This window comes from Micropterus dolomieu, linkage group LG01, assembly GCF_021292245.1.
Source record: "Micropterus dolomieu isolate WLL.071019.BEF.003 ecotype Adirondacks linkage group LG01, ASM2129224v1, whole genome shotgun sequence".
Lineage (NCBI taxonomy): Eukaryota > Metazoa > Chordata > Actinopteri > Centrarchiformes > Centrarchidae > Micropterus > Micropterus dolomieu.
The window spans coordinates 6797329-6818224 of NC_060150.1; the positions used below are offsets into that span (position 1 = coordinate 6797329).

The 20896-nt window shown below is 39.4% G+C and overlaps 1 protein-coding gene across 2 annotated transcripts in view; it reads left to right on the forward strand.

Annotated features, from left to right (window-relative positions):
• The window catches only part of nalf1 (NALCN channel auxiliary factor 1), a 37048-nt gene extending 32466 nt beyond the window's left edge, over positions 1-4582 (forward strand). The window contains exons 3-4 of one of the 2 annotated variants that reach the window (XR_006822423.1): positions 1075-3891; positions 4099-4582. Coding sequence is in view for 1 of the 2 variants with exons in the window: in XM_046034425.1 (XP_045890381.1) it covers positions 1075-1373 (299 nt within the window). In the remaining variant the exon portion in view is untranslated. Of the gene's footprint in view, positions 1-1074 lie in introns of both variants that reach the window. The other variant, XM_046034425.1, reaches the window with a different exon arrangement.
• Positions 4583-20896: the final 16314 nt, after the last annotated feature.

Here is a 20896-nt window from a genome sequence, read left to right on the forward strand (position 1 = left end):
TATGTTCCCCCGCTCAGTATCCTCTATGACACATTAAAAGATTTGGCCCAAACCTTAGTTTAAAAATAATTAACTTTATCAACAGAATGTGAAGAAGTAACAGTGCAAGTGTATTGTGTTGCAGAGATATCCACTCATGTTAGCATGCTGTTGTCGTGAGTCTTTCCACTGTTCCAACTATCACCAGCTCTGGTTTGGTGGAAATAAACCCTTAATTCGAGTTAGATAACGCTACCGCTGCCTCTCTGATGCCCCACAGTTGTCTCTGGGCCCGGTTCTGTTGCCCGATCACCCAGCTCCGGTTCTGGTGCTCATTCCAGCTTATTAGCCCACTGATGTTATGCTCTTTTGTAACCTATACCCTCAAATTTGCAGGCAAGACAGGTTTGTTTTGATATCTCCACAGCTGCTGAACAGATGATTAAAATTCAAACTGCATTTGAAACGTCCATCTAGCTGTTTTCTTTTGCAATTTGAACTGCAAAGATAAACCTTACCAATCTTTTACAATGTTAGTTTATATCAAGAGACACACATGCTGGGAACATGGGTCCCTGGGAACATAGAGATGAGGCTGTCTAGTGAACTTGAAGTGTCTACAGAGCTGAAGGATGTCCAAAAGGACAGTCAGTGTTGATGAGATAACCACCGCTGTGCTATAATTAAACTATTCAGTGCAAATTAGATTGTTGTCATTAACGGATGCTCTTTTTAACTGAACTTTAACTGTTTTTTTTAACCAGGCTTCATTCAGATGCCCTACTTCCTTTTAATCCTCGCATTTCTCCTGAAGATGGGCTATATTAGTTTATACCTAATACTGTATCAGTTTGGTTATTTATCAGGCTGATATTGGCCTTTTACTGGACCTAAATAAACAAGTCATGTATGATATGCACATAGCATGCAAAAATATAAATACTTGTTTGGTTATTTGCAACTTCATTCAGAAATAATTTTTATTGGTATCAGCTGTCAGCAAACCAAATAACCTTGACTGTGTGTTATTAATAGGTACACACTGTATAGTGAGGAAAAGTCAGATTTTTTTCTCCTGTGTCATCTCTTTCTCAGGGCTCTTGGGAGACCATCCATCAGACAGTGAGACGGAATGCTGCGACGTCCGATGGGACTCCAAAATGGACAATCCTTCAGGCGGGACACTAAAAAGGACTGCTTCTTCCTGCCAGCCTGAGGGGGCCTCGGTCACCTCCGCTGCAACCCCGAGACTGTGCAGCGGGCGACTGAAGATCTGCCTGCTGGCCCTTGTCCTCCTACACACTGTCATCATCATTTCAGCCTCCCATAATTCTACGTTGGTGGGTGTGGCTGCCATTTTCTCGCCAGAGGAGAGCACTTCTAATGAGGAGTGAACCTTGGGGTTGAATCCGGTGCTTGTCGCTCGAGAGGATTACGGCTTTTACAATGTCATGGCTGCCAGGGACACATCTGGCGAGATGCGCTGGAAATGCCTCTACAATCTGCTGCCGATGAACCATCAACCACAGGAAGTGGGAGGGTTTTAACTGGAGCTAAGGGAGCTGGGATTGGACATCGACCGAACCAAGATGTTTGAGAACTAGCCCCTAAAGAACTGACCTCTTGCCACTTGAAACCTGCTCATTGTTTCTATTCCATCCAAATGTTTTCTAGCACACTGTCCCTCCTCTCCTTCCCTCCCTTCCTTCCCCTCCGCCCTCCCCCTCCTTTCCTGACGTTTCCGGTGTGTGTATGGATGGCACGTCAGAGGAATAACGGACACTGATGAAGTGTGTGCTCTCACTCATCATTACCTTTAGATTTTTGCTGCATTTATTTCCAGGTGCCAGAATGTTTTGACATATCAACTGTGTTCCACTTCCTACACTCCATCAGCCTCCGGGGCATCTTCTTACAACCTTGTATGTGATGTTGCTTGAGGGCCTGCCAGGACCAGCTCATCAGTCATTCATGTGGGTCTTGTTTCTCGGAAAACAAAAAATTTGTGTGATTCTTCTATATTCTAATGTTCAGCTTGTGTTTTGTCGACACTAGACCTTTTCTCAACCCCTTACATGCCTACACGTTTTAGGACCTTAAGTGCTCTGAGACCGGCTCGCTTTCTCTTCTAACTTGTTGGGCCATTGAGCAAGTTAGGAGGGATGAAGTGGCAAAGGTAGTGACGGTTCAGCTTACAGGTTGCAGGGGGTGATGCTGAGCTTAGTCGCCATGCAGTGCTCCTTGAAACGGAAGTGATGTTCTCTGGTTTCTAAAGTGTTCAGTTTACCTCATACAGTAGTGTCGGTGTTGCAGACAGGCAGTGGCTCGTCAGGGACACTAGAGAACAGTTGCATGAAGCCAAAACACCAGGGGCCTCATTTATCAAGCGTGCGCATACGCAATTTCTTCCTGTGCGTGAGAATGTACGTACAAAATCGCAGTGGTACACAGGCGCAACCGACTCTTCTTCTACGGCACCACTGAGCGATTCATTCACTCCTTTTAAATGCCAATATAGCCCCATTAACTTAGATATAGTGATCATAAAATAGTGATTTTATCTGCATAGCAACACTTGTTAACGGTAGTATTTATGAGCCATAATCAAAGTCAAATTCAGTAACAAATTAGATGCATAGTTAAGAATTAATCACAGGCGTTTATATACATTCACAAGTGAATTTCACGATTCGGAGATGCAAGCTGGTCCAGCCAAAGTAGTCCAGGCGAGTAAAGATGACGGAGCAGGGAAAAGAGCAGAAACATCTCCCGTGAACAGAGTAGGGATCAGATTTTTGAGTTTATTTTCTGTGGCAGTTAAGTTCCTTAATATCGTTAGGGAAGAAAACAATCGGTGACCGTTTCTTGTATCGGCCACAGTCAATCTGATCACCAATCAGCTCCAGCCTCATGCTTGGATGGCTTGTGCACACCTCATCACTCACAATCTAATTGCATTCGCTCGGAATGACTACACAAGTAGTGTTATGGAAAATAAGACCAGAACAATGTAAGAACAAAGACTTTATATTTGTTTCCAATTTTGCTCAAGACGAGTAACGTTCGTGGTATGTGGTGCACTTTAGGGGCGTGTCTGTATATTAATGAGCTTGTATGTACACAAGCAGATGGATGTAGAGCAGGTGAGATTTATCATTGTTCGTTGCAAAAATAAAGACCTGTTTTCTTGTTCGTACAGACAGTTTCTATGCACGTATTTAGAACTTACCCTACGCTTGGTTTGATAAATGAGGCCCCAGATCTTTGAGTGCCTCTCTGCTGCGTACGCCCAGTGAGGCAAATGCTGGCAATGGAGCAATATAGGAAAAAAAAATACAACTAGTTGTGTTAGTGTCCTACTTTGTGGCATCTTCACTACTGTCGGCTTGGCTTTTCTGTATCATAGAGTTGGTGCAAGTGGCCAGCCAGCCAATCAATCAATCAATCAATCAATCCGTTGACTCTTAAATACCCTTAGACAAGCTGATCAACCCGCTGTCCTTCACAGACTAGCAAAGGGCTGTGTTAGTGTCAGTCAGCGTGCGAGGAGTGTGAGGAGTTTTCAAGGGCTGATCCATCCGATTTTGCTTTTGTTGTTTGTTTTTTTGCATGGCTGCTGCTAGTAAAGTGCACATTGACACGAGGACGAGTCACACAGGGATTAAGAAAAGTTTCACCTCAACTTTTTAGCTAGGAATGCTCTGAGATTGGCCAGAAAAGAAGAGATTAATCCAATGTAAAAATTTGATGCCATGAAACTGGGGATATACCAAAAATTTAAGCTAAGGATGATAAATCTCTTTGAGGCAGTGTTTCTGTCCTCCATCCTGTTAGCTGAAGACAGATTGCAGTAATTGTGGTATCAGTGCTGCACCCCTCCTCCACGTTAACAGCTTGACCTTACCACATCACGTAACGACCATCAATTCGCTCTTCACACACACTTCATCAGAGTGGGATGTCACATGGAAGTCATGTCTACACTTGTCTCTAGATTTTCAAGATGCAGTTCACAGAAATTACCCCCCCTCTCCCCTAGCCCACAGTTTACACTCTGTTCCCTATTTGCTTGATATTCTCGTGTGACGTGTTGTTTGGTTTGTTTTGTTATCCTTGAAGAACTGTGATGAGGAGAACTACATTCCCTTGAAGACAGCAGCGGATGTAATAGGCCCACACTTTGTGCTCCGTCCCTTCTAGCTGTTCATGATCTGAGTCTTGTGGATCTATGCAGATGAATTCTACCACAAACAAACCCTCCCCGCTACCACCGCTACCACCACCACCTTGTCCTTTCTGTTGTAAATATGTCCTGAGGTTGTGGGATCCCAAAATGGCCACCCCGTCCCCCCTCCTCTTCCCAGACCTCCCCGTCCCACCCCCTACTGTTGGAATCTCACTGTGTTTTTCTGTTTGCCTCCTTGGTTTTTGTCTGTTTTTTGAGATTTTTGCCGCATTTTTCTGTTGTCTAAAGCAGTGGTGTGAGTTGATGAGTAGGACTAAGTTGGATGTTAAAAAGACGAGATGAAGAGGTCTTAAGAAAAATATACAAAAAAATGAAGCTTGACTTGAGAAAAGGGTTCAAATATAGAGAAAACATTATGATAAAGTTGTCATATTGTCATACTAGAGATGCTTTAGTTTGCTAATTTACTTTCTTTTTTTTCTACAAAGACTTGGATGAAATTATTTATAAAATGCGTCCCACGAGTCATGATCTTTTTTGGACGTAAAACAAATACATTTATTAACATTTTGTTCAAACGAAAATAAATATAAATTATGTTAAACATTACTGTTGTTTGTGGTTTTTTTCACTGAGTGTCTTTGACATTTATCATTATGGAAGTGTTCAATATTAAAAAAGTTAAAGAAGAATTATGAAATAAATTGTATAAAAATATATAATCGATCCGATAATTTGTGAAATAATTAATTATTAAAAGTCAACTCATTCTTGTTAAATATTATTTCACTTATAATTCACTAATATTTTCATATAACTGAATTCTATTGGATATAATTTCAAAATGCCCCTTTTCATAATGGCATTTTTCTTAATGACATTTTTCTTTCATAATTCTCATTTTATCTTGCAAAGTTTTCATGGTGTGTCTTCACCGCCCTCTCACCTTTCAGCCAATCACAGGCCCCCTTCTTAGCACGTTTTAATAACTGCTACCAAATTGGCAAGGCGTAGTTTATTTGTATAGCACATTTCAACAACAAGGTAATTCAAAGTGCTTTACATAAAACATAAAAGCAACAGGGAAATATAAAAAAGTTTAAAAGCAACATAAAAAATACACATTAAAATATAATAAAAGTTACAGTGCAGTGTGCAATCAGGGTTAAAAGAGTTATGTGGAAAATAAAAACAGGAGAGGTTGAGCAAATAACTGAGTTACAATTATTTTGAAAACAGAATAAACAGAGAAGTACATTTAATCTACTGTCTCTAGCTAGTCTGTACTCGGGTCCATAGCAATGTTTGGGTTCACTGAAACTCCAAAAACCCTCGGACATTACAGAGAAACCAGGACATGTCTGTCCGCAGGCCACTTTGATCCAGTTATACTCTGGACCCACTTGCACGTTTACAGGTGGACAGAGAGTGATGGTAAAAAGCTAAAAACAAAGAAAAAGACACCAGGACAGTAAAAGTTACAGTGCAGTGTAAGTTATCAATCCACTAGTTAAAGGCAGGGGTAAAAGGAAAAATCTTAAATATTTAATTAAAAGCAATGGTAAAAAGAAAAGTCTTCAGTCTTAATTTAAAAGAACTGACAGTTTCAGCAGACCTGCAGTTATCTGGGAGTTTGTTCCAGATATACGGAGCATAATAACTGAGCGTCAAATACAGGTATCATGTGCAGCATTGTTAAGCTAAATTAATAAATGTTCATTTACAGCAGCAGCCAGATAGTAACCTCAGAATTACTTTAACATTGTTGTGAGCTAACAGGAGCTAACTAGTTACATGTTTGGCAGTTGTTGAGCTTTCTTGCTTGAGAGGCAGGAGGTATGTGATTGGCTGAAAAGTATGACAACACCACAGGCATGAAAGTCAATGAGAGTGGCCTGACATGAAAATGTTAATGGGAAAAATACCATTGAAATAGATAGAACAACAGATTTAAATTATTAGTTAATAATTAGTAATTAAATTTCAACTATGTAATGAAATAAAAATAAAGCTATATTTATTTATGTGATTATTTATTTCATGTACACTCTGGGGCTCTATAGAGGATAAAGCATCTGCAGGCGTATACAGTACAATCCAGATTCTCATGTCGACCAGCAGAGGACTGTAAAGTATTATATCCTCAAATTCAGACGCAATGATTGGAACAGATTTTATACATCATACATTGATACATCAGTCACATCTTATTACCACTTGCTCCCCTTTCCTGTTTGCTTTCAATCACGTCAGCTCTAAGAGGGGTTTTTTTCTCACGCTGAGTGTTAAACATAATTTAGTCTAGTCTCAAAAACGGATTTCTCACTTGTGGGCATCATCAGTGATGAAGTTGAAAGGATTTTCTAAACAGGCAAAACATCTTCAATCAAATAAGAGTATCTCATATTTCTTGAGGGCTTATAATCATCTCTCATGTTTAGATTTGGCTTGTGATCTATATGGCATTTGATCTTCTGCCCATGTCTGCAATGAAATGTTTAATTACTTAAATTTACTGTGAATATTTTGTGTTAAAGTATTTTCAGGGAGCGATACTCTTAACCTCTCTGTAGACCTGACTTATCTGAGCAGAAAGTGAATATCTTCTAACTGGGAAACAATATGATCAATATGAGTATATTGTGTCTGTCTTCAGGATCACTGTTCCCAAGTCTTACACTTAATCCCACATAACACACACGTTGTTACTCTTGGTGGTTAAAACAAACAAGATGAAAAACGTGTTAACGAATTAATTGGTGAGCTTTCAAGGTACTATTCGATGGATTTTGTTACCTTCCAACACAACCAGGCTAGCTTTTCTCTCTGTTACAGTCTTCAGTCTTCAAAGTTAAACAGCTGCTGGGCCCAACTTCATCTTTACTGTGTGAGATGAATTTCCTTTTTGGCTAATAGTTAAACCTGCAGTAACTGACGTTTATTGGCATTTTTCTTTCGCCAGCAGAAAAAAGCTATAAACACGTAATATTGACATCATTTCACCTTATAAACTATGATATGGTGTTAGCAAAGAGTTGTATATTTGCAGAATCAGCAGATGAGGAGCAACGTTAGCATTCATTTGGAGGCATGATTCCAAGTCCAATATTCACTTTGCTTTTAGCTGTGGTTGGTCTCTACCAATCAATAGCTGGTGGCTAAATCTGTCAACGCTTACAACGCTGTGAGAGTGAAACAAAACAGTAGAGTTAGAGGCTGAAACACCAAAACAATCAGCTGAAAGATGCTAAAATGCAATGTGCTTAGGGAGTTGGGTGATAACTGACAATAATATGAGACACCTGTCACATCTGTCACATACAGAAAGTCATGTGATCAGTTATAAATAAAAATATAGGTCATAGCCACTTTATTATCATTATCCTGACTGACAACAAGTGGAATGGGACCACAAGCTTGAAACAATGTCTCCTGGTAAGGTACGGTGTGTTTTTACTTTTGCTTTTGTGATAAAATCATTGAAATGTGTTTGTGTGACATGCTAATCGAAGTGCACCAATAGCACATGTAGAGTAAATTTAGCAAACTCACTCATTAATATCAGTTACATGACAAAAAGTTTGCTAATACTAGCCTCTACAAACTACTGGTCATACGTAACCAAGGATGTAGCAGCAAAACCTCTGACTGTACTGATTTGAGCGAGGGCGTTAACTTTTAAGATTATTGTTTAGTTTTTCAAACGTTAGCTACTTAGCTTTCAAGTAGATTTTTAGTTTAGTACGGTATTTACTACCATCCCTACTACTATATAAAATAACCACTATACTCATCTTCAAGATAGAAACGGGCTGCCAGGATATCATGTAAACAGTCTGGAGTTTTTTGGTTTTAACTGTGTTTGTGGGATTTGGATGTTACTCATGCTCTCAAGTCCTGATCAGACAGTATGAAGCCATGAGATTCACGTGTGAATTCATGTGCGAGGTAGTTCACCTCTCCAAAACTGAATAAATGTCCTGCCCGTGCAAGTCATGGCGGTGTTTGGCCTACATAATGCACTCAATCTGGTAGTCAGGTTAAAATGCTCCTCACAGAATGGAGGTTTGGTTATACAAACACTTATGAGGCAAAACTGCTGTGGGAGGAAGAATAATCTCATTGGGTGAGTTTCCACGCCATAACACAGGGCCAAACAAAAATATGTGAGTGTACTTATTTACATTTCACCAATGATCAATCATCAAGATCAAATTCCCAGTTGATGCTGAAATAGCAGTCTATCGCAGTCTGCAAGTAGGTCTTTGACTGTGATTTGAATTTTTCCAAACATTTTAGCAAGACCACAAAGTTGGTCATCTGTCAACTGAAGAGCATTGCTAAGATTTGATGATTTCTTTCATTAAATGAGGCACAAACCATTAGACATGTCTTCATGTCCAGCAATTTAGACAACTGTAACTCTATATTTGCACCAGAAATCAATTAACGGCCTCAAGCTTGTACAAAATACAGCCGCTAGTGTTCACACAGGATCTAGATTGTGCATATTTGCCCCTTTCTGCCCCCCCCTGCACTGGTAACCTGCAGCATTCAGAGTTGATTTTAAAGTTGTGCATGTCTTTAAGGTACTGATAGGCCTTGCCCCACCCTGCACTGTTGAACTTCTTACTCCACACAACCCTACTGGTAGTCTACAGTCTGCTCACCAGCTGGTGTTGGTCCTCCAGGCACGCCTGGAGACAGAGGTAGTGGAGGATTTCCTGGAATAGCATTCCACTGGGAATCAGCCGATCAATATCAGTGTTCTCAGTGTAAATAAATATATAAATAAAGGATATTACTATAATCGTTATTACTAATGCAGGATCTTAGATAAGTGCACTGCCATCCTCCCAGTTGGAGACAAGGATTTACCAATACATTAATCCAGGCACAAGGTGGCACCATAGGACCAGTTTAGATCCAAGAGAGTGCACTAATGCAGGCTGGATACATCTTTAGAGCCAAATACACAGCAGCAACCTTAATTAATACAAATAGCTTGATGGTAATATGTTAAATTAGAAGAGTTTAAATATATACATGGCCTTTAGAAGAAAGTATGGCTAACTACATTAGAATGGCAACCTTGTGTTTTAAAATGACACATAAATCTACCTTATAACCTTGTAAATTATTATTTAAACATCGTTATGTCCCAATTCTCGAGCTCAGATGTAACATTTTGACAAGCATCAGTGTAACGTGGGCACAAAAAGCTGTTAGTTCATCTTTACCGCAGATTAACATGCTTTCAATTTCCAGGTAGTCAAATCAGTGGCAGGTTTGGCTGTTAAAATGGTTTGACTACAATTTCCCCTCTGTGCCTTTTCCATTTCATGAAGTCTCTTACAGCAGAGCTCACACATCTCCTATCATTTCACCTTTTTTTTCTCTTCTCTGAACTACATGTTAACTGACCAGACATTTCCCATCTTTTTTACCTTGCAAGCTGTCAGACATTTGTACAGGAGTTGTGAAAGAGGGAAGACGTTTTAAACCCTGACATCTTGTTGTACCAAGAAGTTCCTAAACATGTCTTCAGTGTGAAAGTGCACTTTCTTCATGAGGCTTTCTTTGTATTAATGTCCATGTCCATTGAAGCCATTTGGACATGCCAGAAATCAACCCTAAAAGATTTTAATACTGTTAAAAACCTGTGATTGGAGATGAACCATGGATTTTGCTATTTAATGTACTTTTCTCCAAAGACCCCTCTTTGCAGCTGCAGGGTTTCACCATTTTCTACTAATGTCCAGTAATCATACAGGGCGAAATCTCACACAGAGGAGGCAGAGAGACCATTTTCTCAATTCACAGAAGCCATGTAATGCAGCCATAAGATATGCTGCGATTTTACAAAGGGTTAAAACATGTTCCTTTACTCTTAAGTGCTGCAGCTGTATAGTCTGTATGCCATCATGCCACTTCAGATGCAATAAACTGCACACATGCATTGTAAAAGATTAAGACTATATTTATATATTATAATTATAATTCCATGTGCTAAAAACTGCTGATTGCTTTCTGAATTTCTCAGTTTGTTTATTCATTTTATTATAGTTGTGATCTCAACGGACACCTGCACAGGAAATTTAAATTTCTGTTGTTGATGAGAATTTTATTTAAGGCCATCTGCTGTATCTCAACAAAAGCTGGCTACACAGAGGCCTTCTGTTTACAAGTGAATTGCTCAGCTAAAACAATCTAAATGGAAGCCGTTTTTGCAATTTTCAGATTTTTTTTACTCACAAGGAAAGGTAAATATTTTGAACTCCAGATTTGGTATTTTAACTGCAAGACTTTGTATGTCTTTTGTCTTTTGAATCAGTTTCAAGACACTCTTACTCATGCAGAAAAGTAACCACCTGTAATGCATCCAGGCTGCAGGGAAAATGTTAATTGAAAATATTTTTGCGGAGCCTTTTTTTAATCAATTGATTTTTAAAGGGAATATGACACTCTCTTTCTTTTAGCATACTTAACTGTGAGTTTCTGTGTGTCAAAGTTGCTAAAATCTTAGCTTCAAAGTTTCAAAAAGAGTATTTTAAAACTAAACCTTACTTTTTAGAGTTAGAAAATTACACGTACGTCACTTGATTACACACCTGCTCCTGACCCTGATCGCATTTTATAGTGTTTATTACAATAGAAGTAAGTTTCCTTTTTCCAGCAATACTGTCCTCTAGAGCTGTGGTTCTCAAAGTGGGGTCTGGGGACCTCCAGGGGTCCCCCAGCAAAAAGTTGAAATTGAAATTCTAAAGAAAGCACGACACATTTCATACATAGTATAGTTACCTCAACTCCTTAATTATATAATTCCACCCATAATATGACAGAATGTATTTTTGCCATGGTTGCCATGCCCTTTCTGTAATAAAACCTCTAAAAGCAAAAGTTCTATCAGATGGGGGTCCCTGGGACAAAATCTTATCTTATCTGCGTCAGTTTAGGAGTCCTTTATCGAAAAAGAAACACTGCTCTAGCGCCCCCCAAAATCTGTAACACGTGCTGGGACAAATTAGGAGACATTATAAAACGGATAGCTCAAATCAAGCAATCTGATTGACTGTCAACCGTGGTATTATCACTGTATATAAAGGCAATGACATCTAATTCTTTTACACAATTCAGTATCACAAACAAAATGGGAACATTTAAGTTCTGTGGTCAAAGGAGCGGGTCAGTTACATTTAGCACATTGTTTTGCTATACCGTCAGAAACGGTAAAGGTCGAGCTCTATGGCCTGAGCAGATATGTTGGTCTCTGTGCTGGAATACACATTACAGTGTTTTCGGGCAAATCTACAGACTCCCTGCCACTCATCCACAGCCCCATTCTGTCACTCTCCACCTCTCCTGCATTTCTTCGCTGAGCCTTGCTAAGCTAAGGGAAAGATACCCGTTCAAGGTTGTGTCAGCGTTCCAATGCATCTAGCATCAGACTGGCATCTAGCTAATCTGCTTCATCAGATTCTGATTCAAATGTTGCTAAATGCAGATCGGTGCACATGATGGCACATTTAACAACAATGAAGCTCCGCCCACTTTACACCAGTGAGCATTTAGGGGAAAAAATACTGAAATCTGTCATGTACTTTAAGCAAAACTGTTCTATCTTTGGCGGGAAATATTGCGTTCATGTATGGCCACATTGCTCAAAGTAGGAAGCTGATTTAGAAAATATTTTTTTTGCAGCCTTTAAATTTCAAACACACAGTAACACCATAACTGTGTTGCTGCTTACTCTAACAAAATGATTGATGGCAAATAAGATTTAAAATATGATAATAAAAATAATATGATACAATATAATAATTAATATTACTTTACAAATGATGAAATGAGATGTCTGCTGTGGCTTTTGCAGACTGGACCCGCTTAAGATTTCAGATGCTGAGCTGAAAGAAAAACCTGGTCATAAAATGGATTTACACCAGCACCTGTCATTTACTCACATAACATTTTGAAAGGATGGCTTTCATCTTGAGATCTTAATGCACTTTATTCAGGCCAAGTAAACACAACACACAAACACATGCAGAGATTGTGCCGGAATATAGAAATGCAATCAAGCAAAAATATATTTCTTCCTCTTTCTCTTTTTTCTCAACCACACATACAAAAAACATATGTGTGCACGTGTTTAAATTACAAAAAACAGCCCACCACCAAGCAACACCAAAAACCCCAGTCTGTCTTCATGCTGTCACATGCTCTAAATGAATCGGAGATGCCAGCATCCCTCCTACCTCGCGTCCTCTTGCTGCCCACTTTCCTCTTTAGTCTGAGTTTATTTATTGAACAAACTGGCACGCAACTCGCTCAAAACGCTTCAGTGACTTGACACTTCAGCTGCTGTCGCCAAATGCACCATCCATCCGACGCCTAGGCTCATCTGCATCAAAGGCCTCTCTGCAGCAGCAAGTTGGAGGGGTGACAAAAAACAAATGACAGGGTGCAGTTGTTGCTGCTGCTGCTCCCTGAGGCAAAACAGCCGGGGTTACTACTGCATTGTACATGCAGCAGAGTTAGGCAGTTTGACATGCGAGTGAATGAGAATAATGTGTTTACATGGTCCTTTTTGTCTGAGGGAACTGCAGAAGCAAGGTGCTACACAAGTTAATTCACACACACACACACACACACACACAACACTACTGAGGCCCAGTGACTGCAGTCTTACATCGTGCCCTCTGGATACACATGCCACTTCCCATCTGTCTTGTGCAATCTGTCAAACAAGCTCCTGGAGCCATTGTGTTTTCGATCTAAAACCAGGGAACCACGTTAAATTTTCATGCCACAACATGAGTTTGTTCATGTGAGCCATTGCATTTTAACAAGGTATTTTCTTACAGGGATAAATAAAGAATAAAAGCCAAAATAATTTGTTTTCAGCGCCTTGTAACCTGACTGTGGAATTTAACCACTACTGACTCATTAATGCAGAAATGTAAATATTAAGTTTATAACACTGAAATATTTTACTTTGAAAACCATCTGAATGTATGTGTTTCGTTTCCAGAAGGTCATTTCAGGTAGTGCAATTTCAAAAACTAGTGTATGTTTAGGATTCACAAATTCAGATAGTGTCCAATATTCAACAACTATACTCAAATTGATCAGATTCAGTTAGTGTGATCTAACAAGCCTAATGCTGTGTCTCAATTAGGATTTTTTGGTTAGTACACTTACATGTAGTAGGCCATTATGTACACTTTGTACTTACTTGCGTGGTGTATGAGTTTCAACAGGGTAGTGTTGTCTCAAATCAAACATGGCCAATCATTATTGGTAACACTTGACAGTGATTTTAAAAATGAACATGCTTTTGTGTGCAATCGCAAACGCTAAAGCTTCCACGGTCGCCCTTTTCCCAAGTTTGAAAATAGGTTGGTGGTCCCTCCTTTTCCGCTACGTAGCCAAAATGGCGACTGTTGAGCGTTCCACATTTAACTTTCTGAATAGCTCACTAAATTCTTACTGCAAGTACCATTATTCCACCATTCCCAACCTGGAATGTACCATTTTTGACAAGCATCAGGGTAATGTGGAGACAAAAAGCCAGTTGTTCATCTTTACCGCAGATTAACATGCTTTCAATTTCCAAATAGTCAAATGATTCCAGTGGCAGGTTTGGCAATTTCCTCTCTGTGCCTTTTCCATTTGATGTAGTCTCACACAGCCGAGCTCACACATCTACTCTATTCACCTCCGCCCCTCTCTTTCTCTGTCAACTGACCTGACATTTACCCATCTCGTGGGCTCTTTTTTCTATGCAGGCTGTCAGACATTTGTACAGGAGTTGTGAAAGAGGGGAGACTTTTTAAACCCTGACATCTTGTTGTACCAAGAAGTTCCTAAACATGTCTTCAGTGTGAAAGTGCACTTTCTTCACTAGGCTTTCTGCGTATTGATGTCCATGTCCATTGAAGCCATGTGGTCATGCCAGATATAAATCCTAAAACATTTTAATACTGTTTAAAACCTATGATTGGAAATGGATTTTGCTATTTAGTGTACTTTTCTCCAAAGACCCCTCTTTGCAGCTGCAGCGTTTCACCATTTTCTACTAATGTCCGGTAATCATAAAGGGCAAAATCTCACACAGAGGAGGCAGAGAGACCATTTTCTCTATTCACAGAAGCCAGGCAATGGAGCCATAAGATGTGCTGAGATTTTTCAAAAGATTATAATATAGCCTGTATACCAACATATCGGATATAATAAACAGAGCATATGCATTGTAACAACATATTAAGACTAGTCTTATAATTCCTTATGCTAAAATCTGCTGATTGCTTTCTGAATCCAGAAATTCTGTCCTCTAGAACCCGCAAAAAGCTATGATGTGCGCTGGGACACTCTGACCTTGAAGTACGAGGCAGTGGCTTGAGCAGTCATAAAGCTGAAATGAACAGAACACCGCTAAGCAAACGAAATGGGCTGTCAAACGCTTTGAAGACTTGTGTGAGCATAAAAGTGTAGTTTTAGACCCTGAGACAGTGTCAAAGGAGCAGGTCAGTGATGATTTGTAAGCTTCCTATGGTACTGTCAGAACCTGTAAAGGCAAGCTCTGTGACCTGAGCAGATATGTTGGTCTCTGTGCTGGACTAAACTGTTACATTCGTGACCTGCTGCTCAGTTGGTCCTGGTTTACAATGTGCAACAGTGTATTCACCGGCGTTGTAAAAACCTTTAAAAGAACTGGTAATAAAAAATGTTTCCAACAAAATAAAATAAATACAGTTGTTTAGTACACTATCTGGGTACTCATGGTGCACTGCATTTTGCCATTTTTGTCACACACATATGCACTCAAAATATCAAGTGTGGAAGAGCGCAAATTGAGACTTAGCTTAAGAGTCTACAGATGACAGCTTAGCAGCCATGTGAGGCTGACTGTACTTTGAGCTACATGCTAACGTCAGCATGCTAAAATGCTGACAATGACAATACGGACATGCTGATGTTAGGTATAAATGTGAATTTATTCATCTTGGTTTAGTGTGTTAGCATGCTGAGATTTGCTAATTAGCACAAACTACAACTGAAGATGATGGGAAATGTAGATTTGCAGATGTCCAAAACATTGGAAAAATTTAATTTTGGACCTGACGGTGGCACTAGAGGAAAAGTGATCACAAAAGTTATTACAATTCATTCAGAGGATTTTCAAATTTCATGACAGTGAAGATTATAAAAATAAATGGTGTACAGTTCGAGTGTATGAAGTGCACGAAATAAATCCAATGAGACCTCCTAGATTGTTCAACTTCTGATGCTTTTCAAAATAAAATGTCAATAATACAAACTTAGGAGTGTTTAAATTTCACCATTAAAGTCCCCTCCACCTGCTTAGCTGCTTATACGATTCCAATTCTTATGGCTCTTAATTTGCTAAACATTGATAGATCTAATAGGTTCAGATAGAGTATTAGCATTTTGTCTCTAAAATAATGATTTCAGTTGCTCAAGAAAATGAAATACAGTTATAATAAAGTTATCACAGTGTTTACATGGCTGAGGTACATATGATGCATTGGCTTTGGGCTAGCGCTGTTCCTGTTTGTTGTAATATAGTTATTGTTAGTCTTGCAGTAGGTAGAGGTCATGGTGATGACAAACACACTGAAAGCGATGCAGGGTTTTTTTCATCGTCAGATCACAGGTTTCTAAGTTTTATAGCTGCAGGTTTTCTTCAATGCTGAAGTTGAGGTTGCATTTTCTTTGCAATGTCATTTCTCATTGATGAGGGAGATGACAAAGTTAATCATTTCTTTCTAGCGGAAAAGGGTTTAAAACAAGAATTATGGGAAATGTAGGCCGGGACTAATTCCATGAGGACACAGAATGATTGTCAGTCTGGATGTTGTATAAATTGTCTGGATGTTTTTCCTTTCATAGCAGTTAAAGAAGACGACACGGATACATGAACTGACTAATAAAGTCTGGCAAGCTGTCAATATTCTCTTTTGTTGGCACAGGCTGTTGAGGTGAACTGGTCTGTCTGAATCTTCACGCAGGAAACTGACTCTATGTGATGCGAGCAATGCAGGGAGGACGTAAAGTAATCTCTCCAAGAATCTGTAAAAAGTCTCAATTGCCAGATGGCTTGTGAGTCGCCCGTAGCTGCACCAGACATTCAGTAGATATCACTCTTTGCAAATCTCCCTTTCTAGCTTCTTTGCACTTTGAGCCTCTGTATTTTTAAAGTGCTTCACTACATGAATCGTTCATAACAGTATGCATGCTTACCACACTGTTTAATTGCCTGTGACAGAAGTAAGCCTTCTTTGCCATCAATCTCTTTTAAATGTCTTTAAGGTCAATAAGGGTTGGCTCAGAGGCAACAGGAAAACCATTCATAATCTTCATTAGCGACATGGACTATGCCTACTAACACAAATCTGTGGCTGCTAATCTGATCTATAGTACAGGGTGACATTCTGCACACTTAAAAATACTGTTGTGGACAAATAATTAAGCCCTTTGCCATTTACTCCCACTTAAGGAAAGCAAATTCCAGCATTAAGAACAGTATAATCACAATCAAGACACTCAGTGAGAATTGCGTTATAAAGGTCAGGGTTTAGGTAGTTAAAAAAATTCTTAACAAATGTAATTTTCTTTCATCTTCCAGAAGCTCTCCATCACATTGCTGTAATACTCCAACATTTGGTTATGTGTATGTGTTGTTTCAGAATAAAACCCTGTGTCTGAACTGGTGCAACACGTTTAATTAAGGGATTACCTTTACAAACGTTTTTCCATCTGGCTACACAGTTCTGTCACTGACAGAATCAATAGTACAATAATACTGACACAAGGCAAAGTTTATGATTGCATCCACAGTCAGTGGAAAGGCGCGTTAGGAAAGGTCACGCAAATTGACATGGGGATGCATCTGCACTAGCTGAAAGCGATTCAGCTTGAGCAAAAAATGTACACGTATCCCTTGGCTTTATGAATTTACTTCATAAACGTATAGAGATGAGAGGAAAAGGGGGAGAGACTGGAGGGAAATAACAAAAAAGGTACTTGAGTTTCCGGTGAAACCTGAGATCAGTCAGAGGCCAAACTGCTGCACAAACACACACAAACAGGGTGGAGCTCCTCTCGCTGGTCACTGAGAGCACTATTGTCAGCTCAGCCATGATACACAGTACGTTACTGGCTCATTAAAATCGTTAAATATTAAAAGACACCAACAGGAAAAGAGACAATCATGATGTGATAACTCCAACATGTTAACAATGAGCTGACGTATGACAGTGCCAGACTTGCTTTTTCTCTTGGTTTCCAGTCTTTGTGCTAAAGTAAGATAACCAGGTGCTGGCTGTAGCCTTATATTTAACTGACAGACACAAGAGTGAGATTGCTCTTGTCTCATCTAACTCTGCCAGAAAGTGAAAAGGCATATTCCTCAGATGTCAAACTTTTGTTTCAACAGTATTTGGCACTGTCGTTGGCACAAATAATACAGTAAATCAACAAAATGTCTGCCATTTTTGAATTACAGTAGTTTCCTAATCTTCTCTCAAAGCTGAGACAAGTTGGTAAACCAGTATGTTCACCATACCTTGGTCAGCTGTCTCTTTGAAAACTTCAGTGGCCAAATGTTGTTTATTGCTGTCAAATCTGGAAAATCCACATTGATGTTAGACTTCCAGGTAAAGTTAAATGATGTGAGAATGAAAAGGAAGCTGACATAACCACCTGAAGTAGTTCCCATTAACCTGCATTGATTTTAAGCATGAAATCTATTGAGTAGTAATGACTTTTGGTTGAAATGTTCATGCTCACACCAGTCGAATGGCAACGAGTTGGCTATTACTCAAAGGTAACTGCAGCTCTTATATTTATGCAGGTGCTTAGAGGGAGCTGGAAGAAAAGTTTAAAATAAGAATAATTTGCCACTAAGTGAAAAATGTACCCAAAATAGCAAAATGTTCAGGTGATTTATATGTTTCTGTGATTGCGATCCATAACGACGACAATACACCGGCACAAAGCATACGCATTGGTAATTTCATTGTGTTCCTCCCACACAGCGAGAGTGACGGTATGCAGGACAGGGTGAAGTGTGGCCCCCGAGGCGAGCCGAGGCTGTCAGCTGCCTGATAACCTGGAGGAGACTGAGAAATTAGGGGGTGCAAACACTTACAAAATTCACATCTCCCACACACATTGATTATAATCAGGGAAAGCTGAAGAGCGGAGAGCAGAGGGAGGTGTTTGTTGTTGAGAGACCAGAGGAACAAAGCCCTGGACTGCATGTAAAAACAAAGCTTCTTTCTGTGTCTGTGAATCACAATCTTGCTGCTGTTTCTCTGATTTAAAATGATGGTACAGTGCAATGTGTGTGTCTGATACTCATGACCTTTGATACAAATCCACACACAAGTTTCTATCTTTTACCTACAAACCCTTAGGAAGGAATAGGTAAAGTTAGCAAGCGATTATCATAAAGACTGGAAGCAGGGGAAAACAACTAGCCTGGCTTTGTCCACCTCCAAAGCTCACTAATTAACATGTTATACCTTTTACAGGGAGGTGTCACAGAAAGTCACTTTTCCCAGCCAAGAAAAAGGTACACCAGGGCCCTGTTTCAGAAAGCGGGTTTAGTGAAAACTCTGAGATGAGGGAAACTCTGAGTTTTCGGTTTCAGAGAGCGAGATCAGATAAAGTCTAGATCTGTAACTCCGGCAACTTATGCTGTGAACCTAACCTGCTCAGGAGGAGGTTTACTTCAACTAAACATTGAGTTTCTCTCTGACTCCTCCCCTCCTGCGGAGCTTGTAGCTGCTGTCTCACACACCGTTTCATTTCCTCAATTATACTGTCGATATCAAAGCACATATTGGCACGGAATTACGTCTTTAGAAACATCGAAATCACGGCTGAATTATCTTTGGACATCGTAAATTTATCCTCAGCACAGAATAAAATATATAAGCTACACTGTCCTTTATAACACAGTGACTCTGTGGACATAAGGCAAAAAATTTAGGCCTACTGTGCGCTACAGTGCTGTAGTTTAAAGTAATCTGTTCAAAACTGATCAATGAACAGTAACCTTTCATACTGTAGTCGCACAGATTGAAGATTCCTATAGTAGTTATCAGCTGGATATGATGTGAATATTTCAAAGTGAGGATGACTGTGGTGCAGCTGAAACAAATAGGCTAAATGTAGTTTAAAAGTGAGTTTTTCATTATCTGCTGATAGTCGGAATGTGTTTTCACAGCATTTCATAAAATACGAAATGAGCAAGATTGTGACATACACGTCTTAAACTTCACAGTCAGTTTGAACCTAGAAACATTTTACATTACAAAAAAAAAAATCATTAATAGGCCTGCTGAGTCGGACTGTCACTTTATAATCAGGAGCCTAAACTATGTCTTCTGTTCGATTAATATTTTCATCTTCAGTTATTGTCACCGGCATTTATTCCCGTCAGATTTCAGATGAATAAACAGGCCTGTAGCCTATTTAAAATGAATAACAGGCTGGAGGAGAATTCCTGCACTTTATCAATCATTAAGGAAATTCCAGTCTGGTAAATGATGAATGAGCAACGCTCTATAAAATGTAATATTGTTAACGTATCGATCCTCCACTCCTGCCTTTTGGAGCCAATCAGGGTCCGCGTTGGCAGCATTCATATTTCTAGCTCCACCCGATTAAAATGGAGGCTCTGCCTTTATTTACCCGTTGCCATGGTGAATTGTAGTATCGGAGCTCCATTGATGATTTCTTTTTTTCATCCCCACGCACGCGCTTCCATCAGGCTCAACATACTCAGAGTTGATTGAGCTTATTCTGATGGGCCTTTTTTGAAACGGAATACTCAGAGTTTGACAGCTCAGAGTTCGTCAACCCAGAGTTCAGGTTTACACTTATTGAACCTGCTTTCTGAAACAGGGCCCAGGTAACTCCCTGTAAAACACAACTTGTTGTTTTTACACTTTTTGTACGGATTACAATTGCTTATGTGCTGGTAGGCGGGGTTTTTTTACCTTAAGACAAGACATTTTTTTTGTCTCCTAAATCTAGCTTCATATTTGGCATACAGACATTAAAATATTAAAATTAAAATTGTCTTATCTAACGCTCACCAAGAGAGTAAACAAGTGTATTCCCTAAAAGACTGTAAGTTTCTTTCCATTGCACTTTGTGACATTCTGTTAACAATACTCTAGACCAACTTTTCAACCTCAGACAAGTAGAAAAAATGTTGCTATATTTCAGTTTGTTTTTATAAATATAATTTTTTCTGCATTTCCACACGCTGGTAATTATGCCTACCAGCATCTGTAACACTCAAGTAATGAACAAATATATTTTGTATGATCATTACGCAAACTGAAATGCAAAAACGAAAAATGTGTCCTTTCCTGGCACTCCTAGTCTTTATGCTAAACTAAGCTAATTGAAAAACATGAAATGGCTATAGCTTCACATTTATTGTACAGACATGACATGCAAGAAAGCAAATAAGTGTATTTCCCCAAAATGTCAAACCATTCCTACAAGCAAATAGACACTAAGGACTCAAGACTATTAATGTTCAAGGAAAAGCCTGCCTGCCCCAATGTGTGGTTTTTAAAACATCTCTGGAGAAAGTTCACAGTCTGGTTGGTTTGAAGTACTCTTGCACAGTTTAAGAGAGTGAGAGAAAGATAGGTAACATTGGGAGTGAAATGCCCATTTGGTATT